Source organism: Hemicordylus capensis, chromosome 2, assembly GCF_027244095.1.
Source record: "Hemicordylus capensis ecotype Gifberg chromosome 2, rHemCap1.1.pri, whole genome shotgun sequence".
Lineage (NCBI taxonomy): Eukaryota > Metazoa > Chordata > Lepidosauria > Squamata > Cordylidae > Hemicordylus > Hemicordylus capensis.
In genome coordinates this window covers 18,843,220-18,856,373 of record NC_069658.1, presented here as the reverse complement: position 1 = coordinate 18,856,373, position 13,154 = coordinate 18,843,220, and the positions used below count along the sequence as shown (strand labels likewise).

At 41.9% G+C, this 13,154-nt stretch overlaps 1 protein-coding gene across 27 annotated transcripts in view; it reads left to right on the top strand.

Moving 5' to 3' along the window:
* The window catches only part of TCF4 (transcription factor 4), a 515,439-nt gene that overhangs the window by 450,709 nt on the left and 51,576 nt on the right, over positions 1-13,154 (top strand). For all 27 annotated transcript variants that reach the window (XR_008314851.1, XM_053289328.1, XM_053289336.1 and 24 more), the window contains 3 exons: positions 142-274; positions 9,281-9,348; positions 11,828-11,906. Coding sequence is in view for 26 of the 27 variants with exons in the window: in XM_053289328.1 (XP_053145303.1) it covers positions 142-274; positions 9,281-9,348; positions 11,828-11,906 (280 nt within the window). In the remaining variant the exon portion in view is untranslated. The remainder of the gene's footprint in view (positions 1-141; positions 275-9,280; positions 9,349-11,827; positions 11,907-13,154) is intronic.

Below are 13,154 nucleotides of genomic sequence, written 5' to 3'. Positions count from 1 at the left end.
AGTAAGATCTGGCCAGAAAACTGTGGTCTACGCACTGCACACATGGAAAGAAAGAGAAGTATTATTGTCAATCAAAAGTGCATCACTTGTTATGCATTCTTTGCCATCTGAAATGTTCTCTGGTTGTGCTTTCCATCACAGAGCTACCCATCACACTCCTCAGCAGACATCAATTCCAGTCTTCCTCCAATGTCCACTTTCCATCGTAGTGGCACAACCCATTACAGCGCTTCTTCCTGTACACCACCCGCAAACGGAACAGACAGCATAATGGGTGAGTCGAACGGCCGTTTGGCTTTTTTTGCTCCTTGTGTTTCTCTCCCTCTCTCTCTGCCTTTTCACTTTTCTGTGAGGAAAAGTTATGGGTTTCATCAGATGTTTTAGAGGGGAAAATTTCATGTGCATACATTTTCAGATATATTTTGAAAAAATCAGAGCGGGCAATCAAACTGCTTGGTGCATTGAAGTCAACTCCAGTCAGCATCAGTGGAACTGAATTTACATTTTTGTGTAATATAAGCCCAGTTGCTTGTCTTGTTCTCCATTATTTTTCCTCTGTAAAAGAGCATTTGCTTTATTAAATTACTTATCTGGCTGCTGTCTTAAAGTTACTTGCGCAATGGGATTTCTCTCCAGAGGAGAGAAACTTTGCAGACTATGTGTATTTCCTGCTGGTGTCCCAAAGAGAACTGGACTCCAAGCAAAATAAATTTTCTGAGTGGATCACGTGAGGATTTTAATGAAAAGTGATGCTTAAGTCTTTGCAATGTGTTTTCAAAGGTTCAAAGCTATGTGGCATTTAGGCAGCCACTTACCAGGATAGATTTAATGCAGCATATGCTAAAGATTACTCTAGAATATCTGCCCCATTCATGTATTAATCCTGCTTTCTACTCTCACTTTAAATGACATGTTTGAATGACATGACGCATGGCCGTATGTGGCTTTTTTAGTGGAAACATTATGTGTGCTTTCCCTGGAGGCTTCGGTTTTACTGTGATTTTATTATTAGAACAGTCACATAATACTGCACTTAATTTTTTTACAAGTGTGTTAAGCTTCCAGTGCAGTGGGGTGATAAACTGTCATATGGCACAGGAGGGACATGAATTTTTATCCTGCTGTGGCAGTACATCTTATCTTAAGAAGAGTGAAAATATCAAATTGACCCAAGTTTTCACTCTCTGTCTTGCATCTAACCATAGCTTCTGTTCAGCTCAGAAAGGTCTGTTATATTTAGCAAAATATGATTAGAAGCTGGATCGTGGGTTGTTGTTTTTGCAGGGTGGAGGGATTGTGTGTGTAGTTTCGAGATTTTATTTTTTTTGCTAGCTTCTTCATTACAACTGCTTTATCAAAATGCTTTATCCTTGAGTCTGACAGAACTAGAATCAGCAGCAAGACTGCAGTGTTATTGGTTAGTCTGTCAACTTTTACATGTCTGTGGAAGTTGAGCCCTGAAGCTAGATTCTTTAGTGAAATGGATGGGTCAGTTCTTATATGACTCTGCTGTACATGCAGTGCTTAAGTTCTAAAAAGTGACACCAGGATTCAGCTCTACAACATCATCCCTCCAGATCTACATGTATTATTACGAGGGGGGATGTTCTTTCCTGCCTTTGGGAGAGGGTTAATTCTTCTCTTCGGAAGGGGTTTGTTCCATCAGCCCTTAAAGAGGCGGTGGTCTACCCTCTCTTGAAGAAGCCTTCTCTCAGCCCTGACAATCTGGATAACTGTTGTCCGATCTCCAGTCTTCCTTTTCTTGGTAAGATTTTGGAGAAGGTGTTTTGTGCTCAGTTGATGAGAGTCCTGGAAGAAACTGATTTTCTGGACCCTTGCCAGTCGGGTTTCAGGCCACAGCACAGCACTGAAACGGCATTGGTCGGCCTGTTGGATGACCTTTATTGTAACCTTGATGTGGGAAGCGCACCTCTCTTGGTTCTCTTTGATCTCTCAGTGGCTTTCGATACCATCGACCATGCTATCCTTCTGGTAGGCCTACGTGGACTGGGCCTTGGGGGCACTGTTCTTCAGTGGTTCCGGTCCTATCTCACTGGGAGATTAGGAACATAGGAAGCTGCCATATACTGAGTCAGAACATTAGTCTATCTAGCTCAGTATTGTCTTCACAGACTGGCAGTGGCTTCTCCAAGGTTGCAGGCAGAGATCTTTCTCAGCCCTATCTTGGAGAAGCCAGGGAGGGAAGTTGGAACCTTCTGCTCTTCCCAGAGCAGCTCCATCCCCTGAGGGGAATATCTTACAGTGCTCACACTTCTAGTCTCCCATTCAACCAGGGTGGACCCTGCTTAGTTAATGGGACAAGTCATACTTGCTACCATAAGAACAGCCCTGCTGGATCAGGCCCAAGGCCCATCTAGTCCAGCTCAGCTAGCACAGATTCCAGTCAGTGTCGATTGGGGTTGTGTGTTCTGCGTCCTGCCTGCTTTCTTGTGGGGTTCCACAGGGCTCTGTCCTTGTTCCCATTCTCTTTAACTTCTACATGAAGCCACTGGGCCTGGTGATCTGTCAGTTTGGGGTATGCTGGTGATACTCAGCTTTATATCTCTACCCCTGGTGATGCCGTTCATGTGCTGGCTCAGTGCCTAGAGGCTGTCAGGACCTGGATGGGCCAAAACAAGCTCAGGCTTAATCCCTCCAAGACTCAGTTGCTCTTGTTCAGTTTGCAATCTGGCCAGTTGTCGTGTGTGAGTTTATCTCTTGATGGGGTTGCACTTCCCTTGAGAGAGACAGTTCATGATCTGTGGGTCCTTCTGGACTTGCAGCTCCTGCTTGAACAGCAGGTGGAAGCTGTGGTCATGGGTGCCTTTGGCCAGCTTCGGCTGGTTCTCCAGTTACGGCCTTTTCTCAACTGGCAGGCCCTGGCAACAGTTACTCATGCCTTTGTTACCTCTCGTTTGGATTACTGTAATGTGCCCTACCTATGGTTGCCTTCGAAAATTACTCAGAAGCTTCAACTTATCCAGGATGCAGCGGCCTGTCTCCTCATGGTTGGCCATTTTATTTGTAATTCATGGGTGGCCTCTTTATGGTTGCTGCACTGGCTGCCTGTTCGCTTCCAGGTCCAATTTAAAGTGCTGATTCTCACCTACAAAGACCTTATGGGCTTAGCACCTGTATATCTTCAAGATCACCTCTCTCATCCGGTTGTATCATGTCCTGTGAGGTCCTCTCAGTTGGCAGTGCCCCAGGCCCTGGTGTAGTGCATGGTGTCTGGGCCCGTAGGAGGGCCCTCTCTGTGGCCGCCCTCTTCTTTGGAACAACCTCCCTCACCGCCAGATTTGTTCAGCCCCCTCCTTAGTGACTTTTAAGGCCCTTCTTAAAACCTACTTTTTTTCGCCAGGCTTTTGCCCTTTAATTTTTTAAAAAAAATATTGTTATTGTTTACCACCTAGAGTCTTTGGAGGAGGTGGTATGCAAGAAATTTTAAATAAATAAAATAAATAAATATTATTAGGGGGTACTTTGTTAGTGCTCCTTCTCCTTCCTATTTCCTGATATTTCCATTTCCTGGTGACATTATCGTGATACCCAATATTCATTCATTCATTCATTCATTCGATTTCTATACCGCCCTTCCAAAAATGGCTCAGGGCAGTTTACACAGAGAAATAATAAATAAATAAGATGAATCCCTGTCCGCAAAGGGCTCACAATCTAAAAAGAAACATGAGATAGACACCAGCAACAGTCACTGGAGGTACTGTGCTGGGGGTGGACAGGGCCAGTTACTCTCTCCCTGCTAAATAAAGAGAATCACCACGTTAAAAAGGTGCCTCTTTGCCCATTTAGCAGGATTATGTCACCGGATTTTTGTACCACATTCGTGAGGTACAAAATGTTCAGTGCAGAACACTCAGGATCTCAATATAGTTAGCTTAATATGTTTAAGGTTATTTAACAATACTGGATATTAGTAAAATAAAACATATTATATTTAAACTTGGGTGCCTAATGCTTGTCAGGCATCCCATTGACTAGCAGACAGGAGCAAGTTTACTTCTTACAGGGCAACTGGGTAGAATACTGTCTCCCAAGTTTCCCCCCGCTCTTATATCTCCACAAACAAAAGGGCTAAATATAAATATTTCATTTCACTGAAAATTTAGGGGAAGGCTTTAGAATATTTTTGAGGGATGAGGGCCCTCCATGACTATGACCTCACTTGCTTGAGCCATCTGGGGATCACTTTTGTCTTGGCATGGTAAATTCTGCTCTCCACTTGCAGGATACTATAATGAGGGAAGCTGTAGAGTAATTGATGCGCAGAGTTTCCTGCCTTGCATTTGGGGGAAATTAGCTTGCTGGCCTCTTGGACCCTGTCCAGCTGTATGCTTTTGAGATGTGATTCAGTGGACCTAGTTGCACTGTGGCAGCTGAAAAAACAAAAACATTGTGACTGTAACCATGCAAAGAGATAGCAACATGCAAAAGGTGAAGTTTATCATGCCTTTGCGACTCAAAGTTATGTTGTGGGGGTATGGTAAAAGTTGATCCTACTATGTGGCTAGGTGCTATGGATACCTGATGCAGCAGACATCTGCTGTTGCCCCACAGTGAATGTAAAGGTAATCAGTATGGTGTAAAGGGCCAAATTAATTGACTATATTTGTGCTGAGGAAATAATCTCTAATTTTATGAACATGGATGTACATCTGAATGCACAAATCACAGCACATAAAAAGAATATACAGTATCTTCTTCAGAGATCTCATTTGAGCAAGTAAAAACATGTTTGAAACCTGATCCTTCTTTCTGACATTCTGACAAAAATAGGTTCAAAATCCATTTGTCTGCTTAAGCAGTTTAAAAACCTTTCATTCCATCTATTTTCTTTATCATCTTTTCTCGATTTGAGTAGAAATCTTTCACCAGCCCTCAAGTCAAAAATGACCAGGATCCATGTCTATTTTCTGTTCCGTGGAGACTAGCAGTTACTGGGCTAGTTCCAACTGGCCTTCCTTATATGGTGAGGATGTGTGCATATGCTGGGAGTGCAGATGTCCTTTCCACCTGCTGGGTCATAATTCCTTAGAAAGGAGGTGGAGTGCTTTGAACAAATTACTTCAATGTAAAGTTTAGCTAGTGTTTTTTGTATGTGTAGTGGGATGGTTTGGAGGAACCACACTCTTACAAATTAAAGAATGATGTGCAAGTGTGCCAGGAGGTAGGAAGGATGTGCCTGCTCACAGGGCACATACTGTGCAGCCTTATCACCTGAAGACCAATCGGACTAAGCACTATCCAAGCCGGTCCAAATAGAAGTGGTCTCTCTTCCCGCTTGCTATATTTATTTATTTATTACCTTTATATCCCCCTCTTCCTCCAAGGAGCCCGGACAATATACATAGTGATGTTTAACTGCACAACAACCTACCTTGTTGACATTTAACTTCACAACAACCTACCAACAACCTTGTGCCGTTCAGTGTCCCATAATTTGCCCCTTTCACCGAACCCTTATGCCTGAATCTGGGAGCTTGTATGCACAAGGTCCCACTGGGTTTTGACAACTTTTTAAAAAGCTGTTTAAGACACACTGAAGCTATACTCATGGATGGGCGGGAAAGTAAGGTTTCATCTACCTTGCTCGCAGATGATTGGAAATTGCTGCTGGGAACACGGATCACGCTCCCACACGATCCGTGCTGCTGCACGTACTGTGGCTCTCCAGAGGCCGGGATAATGTATCTCAGCCTCCAGGTATCCCACAAGGCATTAGGGGATAACCCCATGAGACAGGCACTCAGTCTGCAAGCAGCCTGAGCTTGCACACAATCCCAGCAGCCGAGTTAAGGGAGCACGCAAGCCCTTAACCTTGGCTAATGGCCAGGCTTTGAAGTTGGGTTTGGCAGGGTGGGAGCACCGGGATCTACGCAGGTGCCAGCGCTCCACATGAGCAGCCTAGCCCAGGAAAGGCTGCTCGTGAGAACAGCCTTATTTGTTCGTTCAGGCTTTTAATTAGAATTATAGAATTCAAAATTATTTTTAATTTTTAAATTGTTTTGATGTTTTAATTTGTGGTGTTTTATTGTAAACCACCCAGAGATGTGAGTTTTGGACAGTTTATAAATATGTCAGATAAATAAATAAATAAAATTATTTTGGCAATCATCAGAGGTCAGCTCAAATATGATCCTATTTATTTATTTGTTTGTTTGTTTGTCTCTTTTTTTTACCACCTGATATATACAGCTCTATGTGGTGTACAAAATTTTAAACAATATTTAAAATTCAGCACAGATTAGAATACACAAAACAATTAAAACAGTAGCATAAAACAGAAATAAAACAGCATAAAAATATTAAAACAAATTATTACAATTCAAAACCTGTGTGAACAGGTGAGTTTTGAAAGTCTTCCTGAAAACAAACAGAGAAGGAGATGCTCTTATTTCAGCGGGGAGCATATTCCAAAGCCCCCGGGGCGGCCACAGAGAAAGTCTGGTCTCGGGTCGCCACAAACGAGCTAGTGGCAACCATAACCGGACCTCTCTAGCAGATCATAACACGTGTCAGGTTTCATGACAAAGGAGGCACTCTCTTAAATACCCTGGACCCAAGCCGTTAAGGGCTTTATAGGTAATAACCAGCACTTCGTATTTCACCCGGAAACATATAGGCAGCTAGTGCAGTTCCCTCAAAACCGGTGTTATGTGGTCCCTTTGAGTTGTCCCAGAGACCAATCTGGCTTCCGCATTCTGTACCAATTGTAGTTTCCGGTCTACGTACAAAGGCAGCCCCACGTAGAGCGCATTACAGTAGTCAAGCCGGTAATGTAAAGTTATGAGATGTCAACATGGAACAATGATTTCTAAACTCATGGCATCAAATTTTCTAAATATCCTTGAATCCAAAAATATTGTGAAATGATGGAAGTCATGCATGGACTGTCTGGAGATTTGGGACATGATTTGCAACTTTATTTTTACATCAGTGAAATAGTAATAATACTGATCCACCTTCAGTATAATTGAATGACATGATAATGTCAACTAAAATTGCCATAAGAGATTAATATTCTATCATTGTTTTTAATTTTACTTTTGGCCCACCATTTATTGTCCTTAGCTACTGGTTAGGCCATTATCCCCTAGCTGTTCAGGTACTCCTTTGGGAGAGACCTGAAATTAACTTTGAGCTTGATGGTCTACTGCCTATTCTCTGCTCCCTGCTTGATAGGGCTAGGGCTGTTGTAAAAGTACAAATTTTATTTGAGGAGCCAGCAAATTTTACAGAGCAGTCTGTCCAAACTGACATGTATGCATTCCATTTCCTTTGTCTGGTCCTGTCTGTCACACACAAAGAGCAATTTATGAATTATGCCTACCCCCTCCCTTGTCTTAAAGTTCTCAATTTAATAGGCTTTGTGCCTGGTGGAGGTGTGGTTGCTCAACCTTCATTGCCTGGTGTCAGGCAATGGCCAAATTCATGATTTGGCCATTTCTAAGTTGGATAAAGGTTTGAAGGCATAGACGACTGATCTGGTTATCAAGGTGGGTAGAAGATTTTAAGGCTGAAACAAGAGGAAATCAGTTAAAGGTCCTCTCTTTTTCAAATTCTACTTGATGTATGCATAGGAGATACACTAAGCCTGGGTGGGCAGGGGGAAGGCAGGGATGGACCTACCTTCCACCCAGGCAATCCTTGATCAATTCATGGAGGACATTTCTATTAATGGCTATTAGTCTGGTGGCTGTGGGCCACCTCCAGCCTCAGAAGCACGATGCCTCTCAATACCAGTTGCAGGGGAGCAACAGCAGGAGAGAGGGCATGCCTTCACCTCTTAGCTGTGGGCTCCCCAGAGGCATCTGGTGGGCCACTGTGTGAAATAGGATGCTGGACTAGATAGGCCTTAGACCTGATCCAGCAGGGCTGTTCTTATATTCTTAAGATGTTCCCATTGGTGCACATTTGTGGACCCACACGATCCACACTGCACAGAGCAGCACGGATCTCTGGAGGCCAGGACATGTTTTCCCGGCCTCCAGGAATCCCACAATGCACCTCGCAAAGAGTGCAGTGTATTGGGAGATTCCCTAGGAGTTGGGTGCTCTAAGTGACCAACTCTGTGTGTGTTCAGGCTATGTGCAGCCCAAGCATACACATGAGCCTATACCTGGGGTAGAGGGTGCGCTCACGCCCTTTAACCCAGGTAAAAATCTGGGTTCAAAACCCAGGCTTGTGGAGGAGGCAGCACCAGGATCTGTCTTAATCCCAGCGTTGCATTCAAGCAGCCCTGCCCAAGTAGGGCTGCCCTAACCTGGGTGGGGCTGCTCTTGTGCCTAGCCTTATAGACTTTTAGAGCCGGCCAGCACTTGGAGGTTTTGTGACGATGCAGTCAGTGCCAATATCAGATTCCTTGGACAGTGGACTCTAGGAACTTTAGGGAGTGTTTGTGTGCATGTGTGTTTTTAGCCCTGTGGGTAATTTTACCCAAAAACGTAGTGAAAAGGGGATTGTATGGAAGTCATGATTTGTTTCACCAAATTTTATGCTACATTGTTTTCTGTTTTGCCTCTAAAATAAAATACTTTATTTAATGAGAGGTTTTTCTACAAGTTATTAGTTTGCACTCATGTTTCATTCAAGGGACATACTTTCTTAAAAATGGCCCTCTGCACAGTTCAGCCCAGAAGAAGCCAGAATTCCTTTATCTCCCCTTGATGTATGATTGTTTATAGATTTTCAAAGTGGCCTGAAGATTCTGGATCTAGGGTTGCCTTTCTTCCTGTTTGAGGCTGGTGACGATGATAAACACACAGTCCTTGCTGTCAGATTAAAACACTATATAGAATTGGACATATTATTTACTTCCATGCAGACACAGAATTAAAAGCAGTGGAGAATCTTCTCTTTGCAGGGAGAAATGAGTGAGATCCCGTGGTTATTTGCAGCATATGATCTCATTTTCAGTCAATCACTTCTGCTTATGGTGATGAGAACAGAGGGGATAGTATTCGTAAGGCCCAAGCCAGTGTTTCCCCCAAAAGAGTTCCAGAGATAGAGGGAAGAGGATAATCTCTGAAGATTCCCATTGGGGGGAAATTATAACCTATGGTCATGGAATACCAGAGGTGCAGCATATTTGTGAAACTTGCATGTTTGAGATCTACAATGGCAAATAAATTTAATGCTAATTAGATATTCATATCATGTTAATTAACATTAAAATTAAATTGAATTATGGATACACTATCCAAGAATAGAAAACAGAATTATTCTCCCTGCCTTTCTTTATGTTAAATCATTTGTTTTTCAGCAAACAGAGGAAGCGGAGCGGCAGGAAGTTCACAGACAGGCGATGCACTGGGGAAAGCACTTGCATCTGTAAGGAAATATTTGCTTTGGGATCATTTTTGTAGCATGAATTCAAGTCTGAATCATTTACCGAATATTTAAAAATATTTAGCAGGATCTATTTTATGACAGCTAGTTAGAATATTGTAACCTAAGCACATGTACAGTAAGCAGTGCTGTACTGGTTTTTGGTTTTTTAAAAAGCTCTCTAGAAAACGTAGTTAATATGGTGTGAAGGGTTGATTCCAGATCATGCTTTGCAATCTTCCATTCACTCGACTACCTCCAAAACAACTGAAACTCTGCACGATTTCACTCAGTAGCAGAGTTAGTTCCGTAGTTCTTCTGGGTACTGCTTCTTCTCTTGTTACATTTGCAAGATAGGGTGAGTTGTCAAATCCGCTACAAACCTAAAGCAATCATAAACCAGTTTCAGTTATGTGTTTTCCTGCAAGAAGCTGGAGACTTCAGCTTTTGTGAGAATGCTGGATACTTTTTTAGAGATCATCATCTTTGTTGCACGTCACAGAACTACACTTCCCAAGATTCCTTGGAAGACTTGACAATGAAGCTTGTTTAAGTTTGAAGAGTAGACATACTCTTAAAAGTTGGAACTATAATGCATGTGTTTATCCCAGGGATTGGATGGGCTGTGTCCAGAGTTGTCCCAACACAAATCCTCTCCGCAAGAATGAGTGCAGCTGTGACTTTCAAATGTAATTTGAGCAGTGAGCCAGAGAAAAGGATTCATTGAGAAGCTATTTGGCTTTCAGTTTTGTGTTTTCCTTTCTAGCCTCAGGGGCCCTTTAAACATTAGCCTAGCTGTGCGGGAGCTGCTTTTCTGTGAGCAGCTCCTGCACGGCTGGTATAACTTTTAAATGGTCCAAACATGTGGGTGGGGCCAATCATATAGGTCCTTCTCACAGAATCGGCATTCCCATCAGCTCCCACCCACAAGTTGGGGCCATTTAACTGTTATGCAATCCACGTGGAAGCTACTCGTAGAAACTGAACTCTTGCATAGCCAGGTTAATATTTAATGGCCCCGTCTGTCTGTGTCTTCACAGTGGTTGATGTTTCAAAGTCAGTGTTAACCCAAATTGCCATGCACTGGCAACTACTTTCTTATCCCAAATCCAGTAATTTTATTTATTCCTCCTACCTCAGAGTTCAAAAACAAATCTTTATTTTTTTAAAAAATGTTGTTGCAAATATATGCTGACTTTTTAAAGAACCATCACTGTAATTTATTTTCTGGGTAGAGTGGGCTCCACTGAATTCTCATGAGAATTAGTATTTTTCTATGTTCAACCAGCATATGCTAGAAATAGAAAAGCTAGCCTGATGATTCCCATATCAGTATAACGGATGCAGCAGAAAATTTCTTTTAAGTGATGACCTGAGACATTGATTCACAGGGAGATGATCAGTGGGGTTAATTAATTTAATTACCTTTGCAGAACTCAAAGGAAGAGTTCACAAGTTTTTTTTAAGTGGTAGCCAGTAGAAGTTCCTAGCATGACCCCCATTGTTTGATAATTGTTTGACATAAGATTCAGTGACCTATGACATCTAAGAATGTCCCGAGTGAGGATGGCAGCTACACCTATTCAGGATATCAAGCACTATCCTGTATGTATCACTCCAATAAGATAACATATGAACCCACCCTGAGCAGGACAGGACAGACCAGGAACTGCACACTGTATCCTCTCATAGCCCCTGAGATATTCCGTAGAGCTTATAGTAAACATTACCCACTGCTGTTTTTTCAATACTCCTTTTTCTAAAGATTCTTCATTCTGTTGTGGTTATCAAAGAACTTCTTTTCCTATATCTGTCATGGGGAATACATTTTCACCACAGTTCAAATTGTAAAAATTATAAACTACATGGGAAAGTTAGTAAGATTCTTATAAACTTTTTTTCAAAAGTTTTAGAACTGGCCCATCATCAAAACAATCTATTTCCTTGAGATCTTTTTGTCATGCTTTTCTGACTCCTTGTAGTGGTTCTTTTGTGTGTATCTGATATAAGGTAATAATTACAGTCATTCCTTGCCTATCGTGGTTTTCCCAATCGCGAATTTGAGTATCCGCAGCTGGGAAATTGTGATCGCCCTCGCCAACCGCAATCTGAGTATTCATGATTTGGTAATTTATTTATTTTGGGGGGTGGGGGTAAGTTGGGGGGGTCAGGAGACTATTTCCAGGGGTCAGGGGACATTTTGGGGGGGTCAGAGGAGCGATTCTTTCAATTTTTAACATTGTTTTCGGTCGCTTTGTGACCACAATTTCCCTAACCTCCCCTTTCCCATTGACGTTAATGCCTTGTCTACCACAAATTTGACAACCACAAAGGTTTCCAGGAACGGAACCCTTGTGGTTGGCGAGGGATGACTGTAAGTGGAAATTGAGTTTTTAACCATTCCTAGTTAACATAAGTGCCCTACCTCTGTCTGCCTCCATTCATGAATGGCTTTAGATTAATTCTTTATCGTCTTTTAAAGATCTATTCTCCAGATCACACCAACAACAGCTTTTCATCAAATCCTTCAACTCCTGTTGGTTCTCCCCCTTCGCTCTCAGGTATTGTGGTTAAAATTATATTTTACTGAACATTTCAGCTTTATAAAAAGTAGGAGGTGCTTAAATATACTCCAACTGTACAGACTATGAGAGCTACATCACACCTGAAATTATGTCAGCCACCATATTAATAATACACAGAGCCTGAGTTTTTTACTTATTGAAATAAATGGAGATACTCTGAAAGCCATTTAGTCTGATATTACGTATATTAGTTGTCTAGCAATTTCAGTTTTCTAGCAAACTAGGAATCATTTATTGTTGAGTTTACGTGAGCACTTGATTACAAGAAAAATGAGGGAGAGGTTACAGCTGTCATCTGAATGGCAATTCAGTTGCAGTAGATGAGATAGCCTCACTTGGCGAAGCACTAGTGAAATGTTAACATAAAAGGAGAAAGCATTCAGTCAGAAAAGTTGTGTCCTAGAGTGTCAAAGCTTGCCAAGCCTACACAAGATATGAATTCTATTACAATCTAACAAGTGTAGTATATCAACCACTTTATCTTCCAACCAGCCCATCCCTACATTGCTTACCAGCCAGCCAGGTAACCAGCCAGTCACTAGTATGGACAGATCTATTTGAATGCTATAGGGAGGGAGTAGACTGCGTAGTAAACAGGTTTACCTGCTAAAGACCACAGGATTTGGGGTATCAATTCCTAAAATCAAGTTTTCCATGTTATACCTACATGATAGATGAGTTGGATTATATATAAAAGAGACTTTTTAAAACATGTGAATGAAATACCACTCGAGTAAGAACATTATCACTGGGCTTATCTTTTTTCAAAAACCTATTCCATTCCAATGAAGATGCAATGGCTAAAACAAAATGTGTGTGCATGATACTGGAGGTGTTTTGGTGCCTTTCTCCAGTCGTAGAAGTTGAATGGTCTGTGGATTCTTGGGTTTAATGGATTTGCAGATAGTCATAGCTTTTGCTACACCAGTTCTACAGTACTAAAGACCCACCACCTAAAGACTACATCTTGCAGTTCTTGCAGGCTGTGTGGAAGGGGTCCCTGTCTTGATAGCCTAAGGAATTCAAAATGAAGTTGAAGGCAGAGCTAGAGTGTCTAGAGTGTGTGAACTATTTAGTTGCATCAGACAACATTTATGTGATTGGATAACTGATGAGACTGATTTTTTTAAAGCAAAAGAATCCCAAATATTTAAAAAATGATGTCCTAAGGCCCTATCAGGTCAATCAGCTTCATCATGCAGTAAATCAAAAATCTGTGTTAAA